The following is a 21,549-nucleotide window of genomic DNA, read 5'->3' on the forward strand; positions in this document are numbered from 1 at the left end:
CAGCACCCCAGGCATTTTTATTGACATTTCACTGTGACTTTTTGAACTTAGGAAGGAGTGCTGACACGAAAACCTATTCTTTTGCTCTGGGAAGCCTACAGTAGGATTGCAGAGCCAGGGAGAAAGAGGTAACAGACAATGACAGGGTGTTTTCTCTCTCTCTCTCTCTCTCTCTCTGTGTGTGTGTGTGTGCGCGCGCGCGCGCGCGCGTGCATTTGTACTTTGTTTTCACCCACACTGTTGCAGGATTCCGTCTCTAGAATATGTTAGAGAAACACGCTCTAAAACCTTCACTTCTCTTGCTCTGGCCTTGCTTAACCCTATCAGAGAGAAAAATGTCTGCGGTGGGCATTTGTAAAGGCGCCCCCACCCCCAAAGTCAGGGGACACTAGGTGTACTTTGGAAACAGGGTTTCCAGAGCGACTGAGTAGAGAGCCCTGTGGCTCTCAGGGTACATTTGAGGACAGATCCCAACGTTGTAAGAGTCCAGGATAGACCCTCCTCGCGATCCTCCCCGGCGCTCGAAGCTCTGGGTTCTGGGACTGCCCTGGCTCCTGGCAGCAGACGGGGAGAGACATGCTGTTTTGTTTAAATCCTCCACATTCTTTGCCATTTCCCCATTGGCCGGATGGGGCTACCCTCCCCGCCGCGGCCGCTGCTGATGTCAGCCTCGTCGCTCTCGCTCGCTCCTCCCGCACCCACCTCCCTGCCCCAGGCACACTGCAGCTCGGCGCGGACTCTCCAGTCGCGGCGAGGTGGCTGCAAACTCACGGGCACGCACGGCGCTCGCCGAGCCGAGGGACCCGGGGGAGGGGACGTGCGCAAGGAGCTGGCAGCTCCCCGCCGAGGTTGAAGACACCGGGGGCCCTGGGCAGGGCAGAGCGCTGGCGGCCGCGGCTTCCCCTTTCTCTCACCGCCGAGCTCCGGAGAGACTCGGGGACTGGCCCTAAAAAAGAGCAGGAAATCTTGTTTACCGCCCGGGGAGAGGAGCCCATCGAGCCTTTGTTTGGAAAGTCAGCATCGCCGGCTCCCGCGGCACTGTGTTCCTGGTGACATTAGCCAGGGTAGACGGGTCGGAGGAAAAGGGGGGCTCGCCAGGTTCGGCTCTGCCTTCGGAGGAGGATCCGGAGGGTTACTTTTGTGCATTTGTTTGAATTCGCGGAGATCTGTTTCCCACCCCCTTGCCTCTCTCTCGCCCGCCGCCGGGCATGTCCTGATCTGGTGGCCGCGCCTACTAGCCCGGGGCTGCTGAGCCGAGCCGTCTTCCGCGGGTCTCCCCTCCCTCAGTCCCTGACTTTGCACTACCGGGAGGGCTGATCTCTGCGAGCAGGGAGGCGGGGGAGTCGCAGACGCCGGGACCCGAAGCCTGACATGCTCCGGGGCGGACCGGAGGCAGCCGGGAGGAGCTGAGCGCAGCGCCGAGACCGCTTCGCCCGCCCGCCGGCTCGCAGCGCCTTCGCCCTCGGCTGGGCGCCAGCCTCGCTCGTCTGCTGGGACGTCCCCTCCTCTCCCGGGGTCCGGGGCCGGCAGGACCATGCTGCTGAAGGAGTACCGAATCTGCATGCCGCTCACCGTGGAGGAGGTAGGCGCCGCGCCGGGCCTCGCCCGCCCCGGGTCCCCGGCCGCCACCTCTTGGCCGGGCGGCCGGTCCGCTGCGTGCGGCGGGGAAACCCTGGCGCCTAAACCTGGAGGCTGCAGGGGGGAGGAGGCAGGGGATCCGCCGTTCCCACTCGTCACCCTGGCGGAGAAAAGGCGGCGTGGGGGTGGGGCGGGGAGCCCAGGTGGGCTCTTCGGGGGACATCTGGAATCAGATTACGGGAGAGCACAATGCGTCACGGGGAGCCGCTGCGCCCCCTCCCTCCAATTAAGCAAATGCACCGAGAGAGTCCAGCAAGAGCCCGAGCACGCTCTGCAGCCGGGGTGTCGAGGGTACCCCGGCCGTGGTGGTAGCCGCTGTCCCCATGCCCCCCCCTTTACGAGGTGGGCTTGCGGAGACCATCCGGTGCGGTGGGATCTGCGAGACCCGCGTCCCGCCCGGGGGCAGGTCGGAGGCCTGGAGTGAGGGTCCGTTTAGACCCCCGACTTCCCCTTGTCGCCTCCGGTCTGGGCGCTGGCTCCTGCCCAGCCCGCGCATCCAGGCTTCCTCCGGGACCCGGCTTGTCCTTTGCTGACCGCCTGGCTCGGAAACTTTCTGCGTGTCTCGTTTCTTCCGCGGCGGGGAGCGAGGTCTGAAGGAGAGCCCCGGTGGTGGGGCCTGCGGCACGGCCACGGGAGGGCGCTCCAGCCCGCCGGGCCCGGCCCTGCCGAGCTCTGGGTGTCGGGGCTGCAGGGTGGGGGGCTCCCCGCTCCAGGGCTCGGCCTCCACGCGCAGGTCAGCTTGCATTCTTCCGAGTCCCCCCTCCGCCCCCCCAACAGCGAGCTCCGCCATTGAGGAAACGGTGACTCAGTGAGGGTCACTCCAGCCCGGGCTTCCCTTTCGTTCCCTTTTCTCCTCCCCACCTCTTTGGATATCTCACTAGTGCTTTGCGTCTGTCCAGGGACACATGGCGAGAACACGAAGCCAATCAAGGCAGTTTGAAAAACACTCCTGTGGTTTACTGTGGCGACGAATGAAATCAGAGAGCCACAACGTATTTGTGTTTAAAACCGGTGCTTTCAATCTATTAGACATGTGATCCACTCACTATTTTGTGAAAGGGGCCCTGTGTTTCTGTGTAACTCAGACTATGGCTCCCCCACCCCGGGCTGTGTATCCGATCTTCCTTTGGCATCTGGCGCCAGTGTTCAGGTGAGACCCTAGGACAATCCAAGGCAAGATCCAAGAAGCCTGAAGTTTACGAACCGACACTAGACACTGGCTGCCAAAGACTGAGGGAGAGAGAGCTTAGCCATGCCCCACCCCCAACAGCCTTATCAACAAGCTCTGGAGTTTGCGTGCGTTTCAAGGGTGGCAGCGTTTTGAGTTGGTTTTGGGTAATTAGGCGCCTCTTAACCTTATCAATGGAGAAGCAGCATATGACTTTGTGGAGAATGAAAAAAGGCAAATGAATGGAATTGGACACACGAGCGCACACACACGCACACACTCGCTTGGTGCTGCATGGACCTGTGGTCTTCCCACCCCTGGGCCGATGAGCAGGACCAGGCCGAGCTGGAGATGTAGGCTTGCTTCCTCTCCATCTCCTGCTGCGACTGTGGGAATGTGCAGTCCTGGGGCAATGATGAGACTTAGTGAAATCTAGAAAGACGGCCAGAGATAATCAAGAAGAGGGCCAGTACTGGAATCTTCTTCTTCTATTTATTTATTGAGTCAGGGTCTCTCAGTTCCTGGCTGTCCTGGAACTCACTCTCCAGACCAGACTGGCCTCAAACTCACAGAGATCTGTCTGCTGGGATTAAAGGTATGTGTCACCCTGGCTCAGCCTTTCCGCCTAGCATCTCTTTATCCTGGTTGGTTCTCTACTGGTGCTTTCTTAAGCCGCCAGGCAGAGTATTCCCCCTCCCCCATGTTTGTTTAAGTATTCAGTGAACTAACTAAAAGTGGTTTCGGTGGATGGTCTTTTTTTCTTTTTTGTTTGTTTTTTGAGACAGGTTTCTCTGTCTCTGTAAACTGGCCCCAGATTCAGAGAGCTCCACCTGACTCTGCCTCTCCGCTGCTGGGATTAAAGGTGTGCACTGCCACACCTGGCTAGAATGACCTTTCTTAATTGGCCAAGGAAGCCAGACTCCACCTAGAGGATAATTACAATTTGCTTACCGCGTAACTCAGTAAGTGTGATTCCGTTTCTGTGAGGTCATACGCTTGTTCTTAACTTTCATTTTTGTGTTGTTTTATCCTCTTGGTGGTACCAGGGAAGGAACATGGCCTTGAACATGCTAGGTCGATTCTCTGCCTCCGAGGCTTCATCCCCAGCCTGGGGTCTTGCTGTGACATTGTTCTTTATTTTGCCAGAGATGCAAAGGCAGCGGTCTAGATAGGAGGTCTCAAACGGGAAGACTTCAGATGAGCCAGGTCGGTTGCTGGGTAAGGGAAGTAGACTTGGTTGGCCAGATGCTCCGACACTTAAAGACCTGGTAGCTCATCCCACAGTCTCTACACCCCACGGTGGTGCCCTGCTGGCCTCAACGCTTGGTGCTGGGGACCAACTGAAGTGTCTGGCTCCATAAAATGGTTCCTGCAAATTAAATAGTCAGCAGTAGCTGAGCCTTTTGCTTCCGCTTCTGCCTCCCTTTGGACTTGATGCAACCTGTGTAGCCCTGCTGGTACTTGCTCCCGATTAACTCTGGCAGTGAATTAGTACCACGTGCTGGGGTTTTGCCAAGGAAGCAAATGCCTGGGCTCTGGAGAGAGTCAGTGTCTGGTCTTTGTCCCTTTTCCCTATGCCCTGACCCCACTTAGCCTCCATCTACTGGTAGAGAGTTAGGGGTTACCACGTGCTGGTGTGGTGGTTAGTACTTGTAATCCCAACACTTAGGAGGTAGAGGCAGCGGGCTGGGGAGTTTTGGGAGAGTTCAAGGTCATCCTCAGCTATATAATAAGTTTGAAGTTAGTGGTGAAACTGTCCTTGCTGTGTTCCAGAACACACAACTAGTTAATAGCAAAGCGAGGAGAGCATGCTGGTAGTGTCATTATTTGTTTTTCCTTACCCTGCTCTTTGCAGTGTTTAATCCAGGAAAAGGAAAATCATTTCTTGAAAACAGATAAAGTCAGCACTATCATCGAAATAAAAAACCAGGGGCCTTTGAATTGTCACAGATAGGATTGACTTCTGCTCTCTCTCCAGTCTTATTTTAACACATAAAATGTTCCCCAGTTCCAGGAAAGAGAACAGCTCCAAGAGACTGAGAAAACAGACCTGAGCGCTAGTCTAGAGCAGAGTGTTAATGGTGTGTTTGTGTGTGTGTTTCAGTGGAAGAAATCTTGCAGAGAAAGATTTGAGCCCTGGGTTTGTCCCCCACACACAGAGACAAGGTGTTTCTGAATAAGGAATTTAAAATCTTACATTCCATGGATTCATTGTGATTGTGTGTGCTGGTGGACATGTTGAAGCCAGAGAACTACAACAACTACCTTGGGTGTCCTTTCTCAGATCTCAGATCAACTTTTTTTTTTTGTTTGTTTGTTTGTTTTGAGATAAGGCCTTTCACTGGCCTTGAACCATTTGCCAAGTCAGCCAGGGCGGGTGGGCAGTGAGCCCCAGAGATCTGCCTGTTTCTGCCTCCCCAGTGCTGGGAGATCACTATGCTTTTCTCTTGCATTTCCTTCTCCTCTTTTTCCTCCCCACAAGAGTTCTGGAGGTTGAACTTAGCACTTCAGCACATAACTAGCCCTCCATGATCAAACAAAAGTTACATTTATTTGTGTGTGTGTGTGTGTGTGTGTGTGTGTGTGGTGTTACCTGCCATGTATGTGGAGGTCCAGATAACCTGAGGCATAGAGCTCAGGTCACCAGGCTTGGTGGCAAAGTACCTTTACTGGATGAGGCATTCCATAGCCCTTTGCAGATTAACTTTAATTAACAACAACAACATACAAACAAAACAAACAGAAATTCCACTGGTGTTTAAACACAGTCAACACTGAACCAAACTTAAGCCTGTTAGGAAGTTATTAACTGGAGGTTGGGGATGGGTAAAACATCTGGATTCTAGAATCTTAGACTTGGAGTTGCTATTGATCAGCAATGTCTATAGTCATGCTGCTTCGTTTTCCAGAGGACTGCAGGCCTGTAGAGGGCTCATTCAGTTGCTTGTCTCAGCTAAGGTGGGGGCTGGCTGGAACAGAGCTTCTGATTTCCCGCATGAACCTTGTTTCACTGGGGGCCATGAGGGCTGCAGTTTCTCTCTCTGTGATCCCCGTTGGTAGCAGGCATTATCGTTAAGGCTCAGGCAGTTGTATAGTATGTATACACACCCTTCCCTAGTTAAAGGTAGCTTGGAGACTCAGACCTGGTGTCTACCCAAGGGACACAGAAGTATAGTCCCTGTTAGAACTTACTGGAAGTGTCTCTAGGGTGGAAGGGCGTTTGCTCAGTATTTATGAAGCCCTGTGATAAGTCCCTAAAACCTCAAACAGAATTATTATCTGGGTGTGATGGTACATACCCATAGTCCTAGCAGCAGGCAGGCGGAGAGCAGTTAAGAGCACTTGTTGGGGTTTTTGTTTTGTTTTGTTTTTCAGGACAGGGTTTCTCTGTGTAGCCCTGGCTGTCCAGCTTTGTAGACCAGGCCGGCCTCAAACTCACAGAGATCCACCTGCCTCTGCCTCCCAAGTGCTGGGATTAAAGGTGTGCACCACCACGCCCAGCTGCATCTGTTATTCTTGCAGAGGACTTGGGTTTGGTTCCCAGCACCCACATTATTTCTTACAACTGCCATAACTTTAGTTACAGGGGATCTAGTGCCTTCCTCTAACCTCTGAGGGTACCAGACACACAGGTCATACATATACATACATGTAGGCCAAAAACCAACAACCCCAAAACAAAAGACAAACCAAAACCAAAAAACCCTTAATATACATAAAATAAATAAATAAATAAATATTTAAAAAACTCAAAAGCTAGCCTGTGATACTTGGTGAGACTCTGTATAAACAAACAAACAAACAAACAAAGCATTTAAGAAAGCCCTCCTAAGAGCCCGTAAGGTAGGAATTTTAGTTTTTATTTTTAAAAAGCTATTTTTTTAAAAATATTCTGACTGCCCTTATATTAACATGTGTTCCAGAAGGGATTTATTTGAAGTCTTTAGGGATTTGCTGCACAATGAAGAACAACAGAAACATCTCTCCTCCCCAAGGAAAGAGGAGAGAAGAAAAAGGATGAGTGATAGCCTTGCAGGAAAGATGTCATTTTGTGCTCCGTTCTGGTGGGCAGCCAGCACTCTGCCCAGGAGCCTCTGGCCCCAGGAGAGTTCCTTGCTGATGTTTCTGAGAATCATGGGAGCTGGTACGCCACTCTGGAAGGATGCCAAAGAGGGTAAATTCCTCTCTCTCCTCCCTCCTGTGGAAACTAACAGGGTGCTTCTGTAAGCACCTCAGACCTTGAAGGAAAGAGGGTTTGGTTTGGTTTGGTTTGGTTTGGTTTGGTTTGGTTTGGTTTGGTTTTTCTAGACAGGGTTTCTCTGTGTATCCCTGGCTATCCTGGAACTCGCTCTTTAGATCAGGCTGGCTTGTAACTCACAGAGATCTTCTTGCTTCTGCCTCCCAAATGCTGGGATAAAGGCATGTGCCACCACCACCCACCTAGAGAGAGGTTTGTTTTTTGTTTTTTCAAGACAGGGTTTCTCTTTGCAGTCTTGGCTGTCCTGGACTCTCTTTGTAGACCAGGCTGGCCTTGAACTCACAGAGATCTGCTTGCCTCTGCCTCTTAGAGTACTGGCATTATAGGCCTGTGCCTACCTTAGGAAGAAGTTTTTAGCACTGATTCTGGCATTGACTTTTTGTGTTGCACAAAGTGGTACCCCTCACCGAGGCTGTAGACTCCTCAGAAAACACCTGTTTTAAAAAGTCTTTTGCTTTTAATTTTCTGACTGTTCCTACTTGAGAGGAACTGGGGCCAGGACCATGAGTTTGATTTCTGAGTGATCTGAGTAGCTTCCTTTGCCAGTGTCATTCACAGGCGGGGAGCAGTGTTCCTGAAGCCACCCTGCTGCCCTGCAGAGTCCTGTTCCTGGGTTAAGGGTGAAGTGCAGGCCTTCACCACCAATGAAACAGACAACCAACAGATGCAGGGAGGTTGACTTTATGCGGGAAGGGACGCTGCCCTTCCCCAGCCGTTTAAGGGGACACCTGTCATGTGGAACACATTCTGGGCCTTGGGGTGGGGTGGGGTGGGGTTGGAGAGATGGCTCTGTGGTTAAGAGCACTGACTGCCGTTCTAGAGGGCCTGGGTTCAATTCCCAGCACCCATATGGCAGTTCACAATTGTCTGTAACTCCAGTTCCAGGGAATCTGACACCCTCACACAGACATTCATGCAGTCAAAATACCAGTGTACATAAAATAAAAATAAAGAAATTGTTTAAAAAAATACTATTTTTAACAAAAGCTAGGATTCGGAGATTGTTGTTGGGGTCACAAACCCAAGGACCTGAGCATGCTAAGCAGGTACTCTGTCCTCAGCTCCAAGGTTCGCTCTTTCTCTCTTTTTTATGTTTGATTTTTGTTGTTGTTTTGTTTTTCGAGACAGGGTTTCTTTGTGTAGCCTTGGCTGTTCTAGATTCACTCTGGCATCTTTTTATAAAGACTAATTTATTCTCATCTTATTTGTATGAATGTCTTCTTGCCTGTAATGTATGTATAACACATGAATTCAGTGACCATGGAGGCCAGAAGAGGGCATCCGGTCCTCTGGGACTGAGGTTACAGTGGTTGTGAGCTGCCCTGTGGGTGCTGGGATCCGAAGCTGGGGCCTCTGCAAGAGCAGTAAGCGCTCCTCACGGCTCAGTCTCTCTCCAGCCCCAGTCCCAACTGTTCTTAAAAGTTGTCTTAGGAGCTCTGCAGGAGTTTGTGAGGCTATTAATTGACATTCAAAGGGAAGCGAGGGAGGCTTATTTCTAAAAGACTGTTATTTCAAGGGGATGGAAAAATGGTGTGTGTGTGTTGGGGGCAGAGTACTGGAGCTGGAACCCAGGGCCCTATGCACACCCAGGGCCGTGAGACAGAACTTCGGGGTTATTTGTTATGTTTTGCTTTTTTCTTTTTGAGACTGGGTTTCTCTATATAGCTCTGGATTTCCTAGAACTTACCATGTAGACCAGGCTAGCCTCACACTCACAGAGATCCACCTGCCCCTAGCCTTTGCTGCACATCACCATGCCCAGGTTTTTAAGTGTGTGTGCGTGTGCGTGTGTGCGCGAAAACAGTGTCAAGCCATCAACATTTTGTTCGTTTAGTTTTGAGACAAGGCCTCACTATGTAGATCAGGCTGGCCTTGAACCCACAGACATCCATCCTCCTTCTCTGTGCTGAGATCAGTGTATATGATGCCACCTCTGGTGTTCTTCAGTAGCAGTAATCATTGGAAAAGTACATAAAAGTACGGATTGTGGGATCCGTGGGGAGGGCAGGCTCCCTGACTGATTGGCCTGGATGCTGACCTCTTTTCTATTGGCTAGAGGTCTGGATAGTTCAGGCAACTCTGGAAACCTTTTTGAAAAGCAGTTAACAGTTGAACCCTCTTGGGACAAAAAAGGGGGAGTTCTGGACCGTACCTAGTAAATATGGAGAAGTCAGTAGGTTTTGGGGTATGGCAGATTCCATCCCATGGGAGATGAAAAGGCAAATTCTAGATTTCACCCCCAGGCCTCCTCCTGGAAATTGGGAATTCTGTGGGATTCCCAATGGGGAAATTTTTTTTTTTTTGTAGGCTATTAGACAGAGGAAGCTCATGTGTATCATACATATTATAAACTGCAAAATTGGTCATCTGGAAAATAGAAAGCCATTTCGAAAATTTTTAAATTATGGAAAATGTTGCGCTCACAAACAAGCCTCAGCATGTCCATCTTCAGGGCTCACTATTTAAGCAGAGCTCTGTGGAAATGAGCCTTGGGACAGGCTTGCACCCAGCCAACTCCTGGTGGGCCCCTCTGGTTCCTGATCACCCCATCTAAGAGCCCTCTGAGGCTGGGGATACAGTGTGGTGGGGAAGGTGCTTGCCTCGTGTGCAAAATACGTTCATATTAAAAGAAGCCTGAGGCTGGAGAGACGGCTCGGGCCGAACACATGCCGTTCTTGAAAAGGACTGAGGCTCTGTTCCCAGCACCCACGTGGGGGGGTGGAGAGAGACATAGATGTCTGCAACTCCAACCGCAGGAGATCAGAGCCCACTTCTGGCCTCTGCGTGCACACATGCCGTCCACTCGCGCAGATGCACATCTACGAAGACAGACAAAGCAAGACAAACCCAGAACTAACAGCAGCAAACGGTTTTTGTGATAGGATGGCTCTCTGCAGCTCTGCAGTCCCAGACTTAGGCTGGCTTCTAAGTCACAGAGATCCACCTCTCTCTGCCTCTCGAGTTTGGGATTAGAGGTGGGTGCCACTCCTACCCTCCTAAGTTCCCCCACAAAACACATCTTCAAAAAAAAAGAGCCGGTATAGTGGAACGTGTCTTTAATCCCAACATTCACAGAGGCAGGCAAATCTCTGTTAGTTTCAGTTCAGCCTGGTCTACATAATGAGTTCTAGGACAGCCAGAGCTACATAGTGAGACTGTCTCAACAAAAAAAAAAAAAAAAAAAGAAAAAAGAAAAAAGTAAAAGAAAATTATCAGAAATTCAATGGCTTAAGACAACACCTGGGTTGATGAGATAATGGATCAGATAGAGACACTCGCTGCCAAGACTGATGTGTTTAGGCATGCCATTGGGGTGTCTAAGAGCATGCACCCACTAAATTAAAAATGTTAGAAGACAACAGCCGTTCATCATTTCCCAGCTTCTGTAAGCCAGGGTATGACCTGGTGGAGCCCCTGCCTGGGGCCTCAGGAGGTTGAAATCTCTGTGTCATCTTGGCTCCTTTCTTTCTGGAAGGCCCACGTGGTTGGGACAAAATTCCTTGCAGTTGGGGAGCTGAGGTCCTTAACTTTCTGCCTGGCTGTCAGAGATTGGCTTCTAGAAGCCACTTTGCATTTCCTGCCGCGTCACCCTTTTTATGGGGTGGCTATTGATTCTTTCAAAGCCACTGGAGAGGGGCTGCTGCAAGTTTTTATCTCTTGGGTTTGTTATCTCTGACTCCTGGCACTCTTTGCAAAAGAACCCCTTGGTTGGTCCAGGCCCACCATGTTCAAGGGCGCAGGATCATATATAGACAGAGTAGGGGCCTTCTGCCCAGCATGGGGCCATGGGCTCCATTGGAGGAGAGAAGAAGCTGTGTGTTAAATTTAGTTATGCGACGTTGCAGGTTGGTATTTGGGCCATAATGAAAGGATTCATTTCACAGATACATTCTCGGCCTCCTGCTAGGTGCCCAGCGCTTGGAGGACAGTGCTGCAAGCTAGGCAGACACAATCACTGCCTTTTGGAGCTCGGGGAACAGAGGACGCTGGAGATGTTTTGAAACCATGGATGTTGAACTGGGAATGTAGGTTAATAGCTGAGTACTTGCCTGCCATGTATAAGATCCTGCACCAGGGACAGGTCAAGAAACAACCGGATTGCTATGTAGAATACAAATCAGTAAAGCTTTTAAGACATGGTTCAAGAGATGGTCTCGAGGTGGCTCAGTGGGTAAAAGCACTTGATGAGCTAGCATGTGGACCCGAGCTTGAATTTCAAGCACCCACATAAAAGTGGGATGTGCAGAAAGGATGACACACACCTTTAATCCCAGCACTCAGGAGGTAAAGACAGGTGGATCTCTAGGGAGTGAATTCCAGGATAGCCAAGGCTACACAGAAACCCTGGTTTGAATGAATGAATGAAAGCTGGATGCATAGTAATAGTGTCTGGAGCCAGCCAGGAGGTTTTCTGGATGCTCTCCGCTTCTCTGGACTATGCAGCAAAAAGACGATAGAAGTTCTCTGTCTCAAACAAGGTGGAAGTTGAGGTCTGCCCTGGGGCTACCTTCCGATCTGAACGCAAATCTGTGGCTGGTGTGCACCAGCATTCACACACTAATGTACACCACACACACACACACACACAGTAAAAAAATAAAAGTTTCAGAGTTGCATAGAGGTATTTGCACACCAGCTTCACAGAGCTCCACCAGCAGAAAGGTCTGAATAGGAAATTATGAGTGAGTTGAAAAGTTGCGGTCCTCCAGGAAATGGCTGTAGCTGTCTTGGGTCTAGACAGCTTTCCAGAAAACGGTGTGCTCTTCTGAGACACTGTGGGAAAAATGTGTGTGCCAGATTTGAACCAAAAGGCTTCGATTTAGGTCAGAAATCAGGAGGGAAACATAATTATTGAGGAGAAGTGGACCCAGGACCAGCTGCAGGGCTGCAAGATACTGCAGATCTTTGAGGTCCTAGTTCACAGACCACCCCTGTCAACCCCTCCCCTCCACCAGGAGGGGAGGAAGAAATAGCATGTTGGAGCCTCAGGATCTCCTTTGATATATAGCTCCTTTGCCAAGATTCCCAGGCAGAGTGAACCCAGCATTGCTGCTCAGGAGGAGTTAGGACCCCACAGATTGCCAGTTCTCGGTGGTGGTAATGTCTGGTTTCCCTCGCCATTTAAAAGGTGTCTCAGCCTCTTCTCTAGGATGGCAGAATCTCCCTGGGCAGGCCACAATCGCTCAGAATGCACGTGGTTGTAGGGAGGGCGGAAGCCCAGGACATTCTGTCTTGGCCGTTTGGCTGTATAATGATGACAAAGGAAGGAGTCTGGGGTCACCACCACTTCCTGGCTGGCCGCCTGAACGGCATCACGCAATGTGTTCTGTTTACTTAGAAACACTGAAGTCAGAGCTTACCAAGACATTAACAGCGAGTATTAGAGTGACTCACTTTCTCATTTCCCAGCACGTTGACAGAGAGAGCCTGTCCTTAAAAATGCCTCTTTAGACTTATGGGAGTCAAGTCCTGTATCTAAATGTGTAGCCAGACTCAGTTCTCACCAGATCATGAGATGAGCTCATGATTCACTTTACTTCTCTTAGCTTTTTGTCTGTCTGTCTATCAGTCTATCAGTCTATCTATCTACCTATCTTATATCTATCTATGTATCTATCTAGAGTTAGGGTTTCCTTGGCCTGGCCTTGAACTCACTATCCTTTGGCCTTAGCCTCCCAAGTGTTGAACATAGGCGTGTCATCATGCCTAGGTCTGGCGTGCATGCGTGCATGTGTGTGTGTGAGTGTGTGTGTACAGAGGAGGACGTTGGTGTCATTTATCTATCACTCTCTACCTTATTTCCTTGAGATGGTCTCTCATTTCATCTGCAGCTAGTCTGAGGTCATAGGCGCACTGGCCATTCTGGCTTTTTGGATGAGTGCTGGAGATTTGAACTTGTGTCTTAAAGCTTGTTCAGCAAGCACTCTTATCTACTGAGCCACCTTCTCAGTTCTGTGTGTGTTTTTTTCTTTAGTTTTGTTTTTTGAGGCAGGGTTTCTCTGTGTAGCCTTGGCTGTCCTGGACTCACTTTGTAGACCAGGCTGGCCTCAAACTCACAGAGAAGCGCCTGCCTCTGCCTCCCAGAGTGCTGGGATTAAAGGTGGACACCACAGTGCCCAGCTCTCCTCCTTTTAAGTTCAGCCGAAGGAAATGGCTCCAGTTCTTCCCAAGCACAGAAAAATCATCAGCTCCTTTAATTCCCCCAGCATTCTATCTGACTATTTCAGGGTGGTGTTTCTTTCCCAGACTGAATCACCCCAAGTAAGAGTGGCCAAACAAATGTAATTTGATGACACCCTATAATAATGTTATTTAAGCACTTAATCTAAGTGGCTCATTTCCAAAGATTGCTCCCCAGCCCCATGTTCGTTCTCTCTGTCTCTCTCAGAAACACATACGTAAACAGAAAAAGACACAGAAGCACATGGATATTCAGGGACATAGCACACACTCACACATATGTCTACACAGACATGTAACACTAGCAGACACAGCAGCACGCTCACACAAACACAAGATACATATGCAGAGACACAGACACACACACATCTACACAGCAGACATACATATTCACACATGTGTTTATACACAGACACAAACCAACGCAGAGAAACACACAGCCCCACAGTCATCCCCTTGCAGAGACCCACACATTCACACACACTATACACATACATATAACACATACTTAGACATTCTCCCCATTATGTCTAATCATATTAGGTGTGAAGGCTTCGTTCTGAAGTTTCCGAGTCTGTATTTTTGCATTGGAAAAACAAGAGCATCCCAGATGGGTATAGCCATTGCTGTCCTAGAATTCCTGTGGACCAGGCTGGCCTCAAATTCATGGAGAGATCCTCCTGCCTCTGCCTCCTGGGTGCTGGACTTAAAGGTGTGCCACACCACACCAGGCCCTTCCCTGGGTGTGTTTTGTTTGTTTGGTTTTGTTTTTTTTTTCAAGACAGGGCTTTTCTGTGTGGCCTTGGCTGTCCTGGACTCACAGAGACCAGGCTGGCCTTGAACTCACAGAGATCCGCCTGCCTCTGCCTCTCCCAGTGCTGGGATTACAGGAGTGCACCACCATGCCCTGGGTCTTATTCGCTGGATTCTTTATATTTCCTGGCATCTTTCCTGCATTTCTTAATTTTAATTACAGAAGGCTTTCCTGTTTTCTTCTTGTGCTGGGAGCAAGCACTCTTCCATGGAGTTCCACCCTCAGCCCCAATTATTCTTTTTTAGTTCTTTTCTCTCTCTCTCTTTCTTTTGTTAATTTTTGAGACTGGATTTTTGTGCCCTGTATTCCCTGCAGGCCTTGAGATTGCAGTCCCCCTGCCTCAGCCCCCCTGGTGCTGGGATTTCTGTCTTTGCCTTTCTGCACTGGCCTTTAGTTTATTCTTAGGATGGCGCATTCTCACTATCGTCTTTGGCAAGGGGCTTGTGACTTTGTAAACAGACAGTTTATAGATCGTAGTGCCACCCGCTATCTATTGAGTCCTGCACCCAAACTTCCTGGAAAGTCTCTGGTAGGACTGCACAGTCCCTGGAAAGCCTGGGACTGCCGCCCTCATGTTTATCTCAGCCATCTCCGCTTTCCTGTCTGACATATAAATTGTGTAAGCCATCTCTTGGCTCCGTCAACTCCCTGTGAGGATCTAGCCAGGTTACCCTGTGGCGGGAGGGCTTGGTGGGGTGTGGCTTGGCTATAGTTTACTTATTTAGTTTGTTTCGTCCACAGTTTGGTACACTTGCCCCGCCCACTCTCCTTATCTCCCTTCCCTTCCCATCAGGCTTCTTCTTCCTACACATCCCCACCTCCTGACTTCCAAGTCTTCCCTGTGGTCCACTGTCTTAATTAGGAAAGCAGGAGCATGGGGGGGATGTGGGGTTATTTCCCTGGCCAAGGGCACCTTACCAACAGCTACGCCTTGGAGGGCTGTGACTCCCCTCCCCCAGAACAACCTGTAACACCTCAGGGAGCTACGAGCCCCTCCCCCAGCTCTCATTTAGGGGTTCAGTGTCTCTCAGCTCACCCGGTATGTGTCTTGTTGCTCACTGCATGCTTGTAAGCTAAGCAGCAGGCTGGAGGGAAGGCAGCCCAGGAGACTCCCTTTGAAACTATGAATTTGTTAAAAGTTTGAGTTGTACATTTACTCCAAGCCCTGGTTCAGAGCCCCACCACCATCACCACAAAAACCAAACAACTGGATGGGGCAGTGGTGATGCACGTCTTTGATCCCAGCACTCGGAAGGAAGAGGCAGGCCGATCTCTGAGTTCCAGGCCAGCCTGATCTACAGAAAGAGCTCCAGGACAGCCACAGCTGCACAGTGAAACCCTGTCTCAAAACAAAACAAAACAAAATAAAAACCAACAACAATTAAAAAAAAATGATTTTGGTGCTGGAGAGATGGCTCAGCGGTTGAGAGCTTTGGCTGCTCTTCCAGAGGACCAGGGTTCAATTCCCAGCAATCACGTGGCAGGTCACAACTGTCTGTAACTTTACACCTCACACAGACCCACATGCAGGCAAAACACCAATGCACATAAAGTAAAAGTAAATAATTAAAATAAGGTTTTGATTGATTTTTTTTTCATGTCCAGCCTGGACTACATAGCAAGATTTGGTCCCATAAAAGGGGTTGGTAGAGCCGGTTAACATAAGCATTAAGGTGAGCTGCTTCTCTGTACACTTTCATAATGAATCATATTCCTCTTTGAAAAGAACTTTTGTCATTCGTGCTATAAAAAGATAACCACCCCTACGCTCCTGGGAATTATTCCTTTTAATGGCAGCAGAAACCTTTGGCTTTTCAGAGGCATCGTCTGCTGGGACGTGAGCTCGGGAGCACCTGTGATTGGCTCAAAAATGAGCGTCTGAAAATAACGCTGGGGACAGGCCACGTCAGGCCTCTGAAAACTTCAAACTGTTCGCCTGCAAGCAAGCAGCTTGGAAGGTCCAAATGGACCATTCGGGGCTTCATGCTTTCTGTCCCGGAGATGATGGTCACCAAAGGTTCAGCCTTGTGCTAACCCTTTGCCTATCCTGGGGATTGAGCCTAGGACCTCACCCATGCTAGGCAGTCACTTTGTATCACTGAGCCCCAGCTCCACCCTGACTCACCTTTCTTAGCATTGCTTCCTAAGACAGTTTACAAACCAACTGGACACATTAATGTTATTCTTTCAGAGTCACACTGCATGTGGACTAAGATTCTTTTCAGAGGGAAGGTTCTGGAGATCAAAGCTAGGGCCTTGCACATCCCAGGGAGGTGGCCCTCCACCACTGAGCCACCCCTCCAGCCCCTAGAATAAGATACTTTTTAAAATAAGGATTTAGGCCGTGTGGTGGTGCCCTTTAATCCCAGCACTCAGGGAGGCAGAGGCAGCCAGATCTCTATGAGCTCAAGGCCAGCTTGGTCTACAGAGTGAGTTCTAGGACAGCCAAGGCTACACAGAGAAACCAAAAAAAGGCGGGGGGGGGGGGGGAGATTTAATATGTTATTTATGTATATGAATGTGTGGCTATGTGCACATGAATGTAGGTACCTGCAGAGGCCAGAAGAGGGCATTGGAGCCCCTGGCACTGGAGTTGTGAGCCAGCCTCCTGATGTGGATGTTGGAATTGAACTACAATCCTTTGCAAGAATAGCAGGTGCTCTTAAGTGCTGAGCTATGTCTGCAGTCCTGAATAAAATCCTTTAACTTTGAAGACTTTACTTTGGGAGGCCGAGGCCCAGTGGTATAGAGTGCATACCCAGTATGTTCATCCACATTTAAAAAAGTGACAATAAAACAAAATTTTAAACAGTTGGGCTAAGTGGAGTGGTGTGGTGCAGCACTCAGGAGGCAGAGCCGGTGGTCTCTGAGTTCAAGGCCAGCCTGGTTCTATATACCCAGTTCTAGGACAGCCAGGGCTTCACAGAGAAACTTTGTCTAAAAACAAAACAAATTAAAATCTGGGCTCCCCAATGTGTGTATTGAGGTATTAGAGGGTGGTGGTGGAGGCAGGGTCATTCCCAGGCTTGCTGGCTGCCAGCCTAACCGTAGTGAGAGACCTTGTCTCAAGGGAATGACGGAGGTGGAGAGTGACTGCAAGACTTTCTCAGGCCTCTGCACAGATGTTTCATGAGTACACCCATATACATGCCTACACACACACACACACACACACACACACACACACACGCAAGCCAGCACAAAAGTGCCCACAAGTGCACACAAGCAAACATGCCCAAATAACCAGGATTTACACTTTTTTAGTTAAGGATCATCTACCTCAAATAATTCATTTTAGGTCATAACATTTATTTCAGTAGTGCTGATGGAGAACCAGACACTTAAAAATGTCTCCTAAGGTTTCTAAGGACATTTTTCTTTTCAGCTCTGTGTTTTCTTCTGCTTCTGTTTTTGTTTCTTTGAGACAGGTAGGCCCTGTATGCCCCTGGTTAGTCTGGAACGCACCACAGGCCAGCCTTAAATCTACAGAGGGCTACCTGCCTCTCTCGTCCAGTGTTAGGGCTTAAAGTCGTGTTCCACCTTGCTTTGCTGTTTTCACTGAAGGCATGCACCACGGTTGGCTATTTTCTTGTGTTTAGTGGCATCAAGAACATTCATGTTATAGTGGACAACTATAACATAATGCTTGAGGGAACCATCTGAAAGAGTGGAAAAGTTCATTTTGATTCCTCAGAAAGAGAAGTATATATTCTTAAGGGCGGAGCCATATCTCTCTCTAGCCTCCCAGTTAGTGACCTTTGCTTTTGTAACAGTAGCCAAAAGTGCTACTGTTTTAATTCAGAGGAACTGCTATATTTTCCTTGAACAGAAAAAAAAAAAAGTACATTGGCTTCAACACACTTAACTAAAATAAGAAAGAAATACCATGAAATTTTGAAGTATTTCAGACAAGCAGACTTGGTACTGACAAGTATTCTTCTAAAGTGGAGGGCAGAATATTTGATTAGACTTAATGCTTTATTCCTGTACACGGTAGAAACAGACATTATCTGGACTCCTTTTCTCAGCAAGGAAGTGCGGTTAAAATGTTACCTTATTTTCTTAGAATTTTATAAATGTTTAACTCGGGAGAGAAAAATAATTTGAGTCAGTATGATGGCTCATTAATACATGAACATTGTAACATTTTTTCTCTTGTCCTTCTGGATGATGTCTACAAATAAGGCTTTTGATTCACTAGCCAGTCATCGGGGTCCTCGCTAGGTTTTTATTTTATTCTTTATTTTCATACACTATATTGATCACATTCCTTCCCCTCCCCCATTTCCTACCAGATCCTCCTCACCTCTTTACCCACCCAACTTCAAGTTTTCTCTCCCTTTCTCTCTCAAAACAAAAAGAAAAAAAAAAAAGAAAAAGAGAAAGAGAGAATAAAAACAAACAAAAAACCAATTAATAAAAAACCTACCACTACAAAACAAAATGTGAAGTCTGTTTTGTGTGTGCCAACTACTCCTGGGCGTGGGGCCTGCCCCTGGAGTTGGTTGATAAGCCCAGTGAGGGTTCGTGGAGAAATCTTGATTTTTTATTTTCCCCCTTTCCTATCATCATCATCAGGATCATCTTCTTCTTCTTCATGATTATTACTATTATTTTGGTGGTGCTGAGGATCCAGAAAGTTGTGCATATCTCTGAGCTACATCTTAAGCCCATCGTTGGATATTACAATTTTCATTACATTTCACTTCAGTTACTTTATTGTGTATGTATGTGTGGTAGGGGGTCAGAGGTCAACTTGCAGGCATTGGTTCTCCTCTTCTACCTTGTGGGATCCCTGGGATGGAATTTAGTTTGTCATGTTTGGGGGCGGGGGAAGGGGGCCTTTACTCACCAAGCTGCTCAGCCATCTCTCCTGTCTCTCCTCTTCCCCTGATTTTTTCGAGTTAGGGTCTCACTGTTATCCAGGTTGGTCTTGTTTTACCTCGGCTGGTCTGGAATCTGCTACATAGACCTCAAGCTCACAGAAATATGCCTGCTCCTGCCCCCCTGGGATCAAAGGTGTGCACCACCATGTGGTCAGGCTGGTCTTGAGCTCCCGGGCTGGGGAGCTGTCCACCTTAGCTAGGACTATAAGGCGTGTGCCACTGAAGTGTGTATGGACCACACACACTGAGGTCCTCCTTCCTCCAACCCTCGGCCGCCATGGCTTTACGGCTTGTGGACAGGTGGCTTTCCTAAAGACAGGAGTTGCCACAAGGGAAACCTGTGCCTGAGCCCCACTGGGCATGTCTGTTGGAATGTGTAATTGGCTGGGCTCGGTGTGCTGGTGACCTCTCTTAGGGAGGTTTTGCTGAGTTTGCCCTGTTCTGCAGTGACAGCACACGCAAGCTCACCTTCTTTCACGACCCCTGGGTGCTGAGCGTGGTTTTCTCAGCAGTCAAGAAAGCTGTGAAAAGAGCTCCTTTGCTTAATGACATGGGTTGACAGATAAGGAAGTGGTTATCTAACCCTCCCACGGCAGAAAGCTTGGTAACTTGGGGCGCTTTTGGTTCCTGGGGCGTGAGTCAGGCCATGCAACCTAGAGACCTCACCTCAGGCTATTGAGGATGAGGACAAATTCTTTTATTTTTTTATTTTTCCTTAAAATATTATTATTTTTAAAATTTATTTTTATTTTACGCGTATGAACCTTTTGCCTGCATACATGGCACCACCTTTGTGGCTGGTAGCCATGGAGGTCAAAAGGGGGCACTGGACCCACTCACTGGCAGTGAAGTTACTGGTGGTTGTGAGCTACCATCCGGGTGCTGGGAATTGAACCGGGGTCCTCCGTAAGGATAACAAGTGCTCTTAAACTGCCATCTCTGCAGTTCACCTGTGCTTTTTTTTTTTTAACCTTGCAGTAGGATCTTGCCATGTAACACACATTGGTCTAGAACTTTGCCGCCCAGGCCGGCCTCATGCTTTCTGCAACCCTCCGGTCTCAGCTGGGATCACAGGCGTGACCGACCACACCTGGCTTGAAAGCCCTGTTATTATTATTTTTTGGTTAGGATGTTTTCCCTCTCTCACGAAGGCAGCGTGTCCGAATGAGAACTCTAATAGGCACCTCTATTGGGCTGTGTTGTGACAGAAATTTGGACATAGCCAAGTGTAATTACGGTTTGGGGCAGGGTGACTTTCCGGGGGCAGCAGATATGGTTGTATTTAGATGTGTTTTCTTGCCAAGATCTGGCTGAAAAAGAGCTTGGGAGTTGCTTTTACCGTTACAAAATAATAATAATAATAATAATAATTAGGCTATTAGTTGTCTAAATGGAGTAATCCCCTTTTGGCGTCTCAAGAAAAACCCTTCTGAGATGGGGTGTGTGTTTAAAATTGGCCATTATTTAGAGAGTTGCCTAGCCTCTTGCTCACACTCCTGCTTGAGCCTGTCTTTATCTCCCCCACCTGCCTCCTTCTCTCCTCCTACCCCTATCTTTCTCTCTCCTCCACCCCTTCCTCCTCTCCCCCTTCTCCCATCTCTCCCTCTCAGTGTTGATTCTGCCTGTCGGAATCATTGTTTGTTCTTACTCGTTTATTCTAGTTTGGTTTTTATTTTATTTGTGAGACAGGATCTCTGTATGTAGCCCAGGTGAGCCTTGAACTCTCTGTAGCCCAGGCTGGCATCACATTATGCCCCAGGCTCCTGAGCACAGGGACTACAAGGCATCACGGCCACTTTGGTTGATTAATTAATTAAATCTTTATCTGTTAATTTTATGGGTATGGATGTTTTTGATGGCGCATGTATCAAGTAAGTTCCCCTGAGTGTGCCATGTGTGCATTTGGTGCCTGAGGAGACGGTAAGAGGATTCGGCATGCTCTGGAACTGGAGGCGGCGTCTGTGAGTAGGGGCTGGGAACTGAACCTGGTCTCTGCAAGAGCAGCAAGTGCTCTTGACCACTGAGTCATCATGTCTCTGGCCCAGCTATTTTATTTTCTTAAAGATAAGAGTTCCCTACTGGTTCCGAGATCAAAAGCAGCCAAATCGCCTGCCTCATGGACACTGTATCCCGTTTTCATCTATTTTTCATCTGTAGAGTGGCTTTCTCCTCTGGGTTGTCCTGGCCTATAGTCTCTGCTGGAGACTCAGAGGAAGAACTTACCCAAAGGCTAGGGCTTAGGGCTTGCCTTTTACACTAAGAACAAAGTAAAAAATGATACAGCTAGGAAGTGCCTCCCCCCACCCCCCACCCCCAGGACTGCAGCTCTGAGGCAGGAGCTGAGCTGTGTTGCTCCCGGCTAGGCTCAGATCTGCCCTGGGTGTTTCTTGGAATGTGGGCAGGGGTAGGAGCTGTCCACTGCAGCTACAGACTGGAAGCTTCACCCGGTACACGCCTGTGGGTGCGGCTCATGCCCGGCGAGATTTGCTTTCTGCTTTTGTTGGAGCTTTTTTGGGTGGCTACTCAGCCACACCTTGCAATGTGGACGTCCTGAGTCCTGATAATTGCCCCCTCCCAGGGAAAGGATCACCCTGGAGGAGAAACA

General features: G+C 48.9%; 1 protein-coding gene across 1 annotated transcript in view; it reads left to right on the plus strand.

Annotated features, from left to right (window-relative positions):
* Positions 1 to 736: 736 nt before the first annotated feature.
* Pitpnc1 (phosphatidylinositol transfer protein cytoplasmic 1) overlaps positions 737 to 21,549 on the plus strand; it is a 247,599-nt gene continuing 226,786 nt past the window's right edge. Inside the window, exon 1 of the mRNA XM_060386515.1 lies at positions 737 to 1,582. Within this exon, the coding sequence (XP_060242498.1) occupies positions 1,535 to 1,582 (48 nt within the window). The 5' untranslated portion in view covers positions 737 to 1,534. The remainder of the gene's footprint in view (positions 1,583 to 21,549) is intronic.

The sequence above is a fragment of the Meriones unguiculatus genome, chromosome 7, assembly GCF_030254825.1.
Source record: "Meriones unguiculatus strain TT.TT164.6M chromosome 7, Bangor_MerUng_6.1, whole genome shotgun sequence".
Taxonomy (NCBI): Eukaryota; Metazoa; Chordata; class Mammalia; order Rodentia; family Muridae; genus Meriones; species Meriones unguiculatus.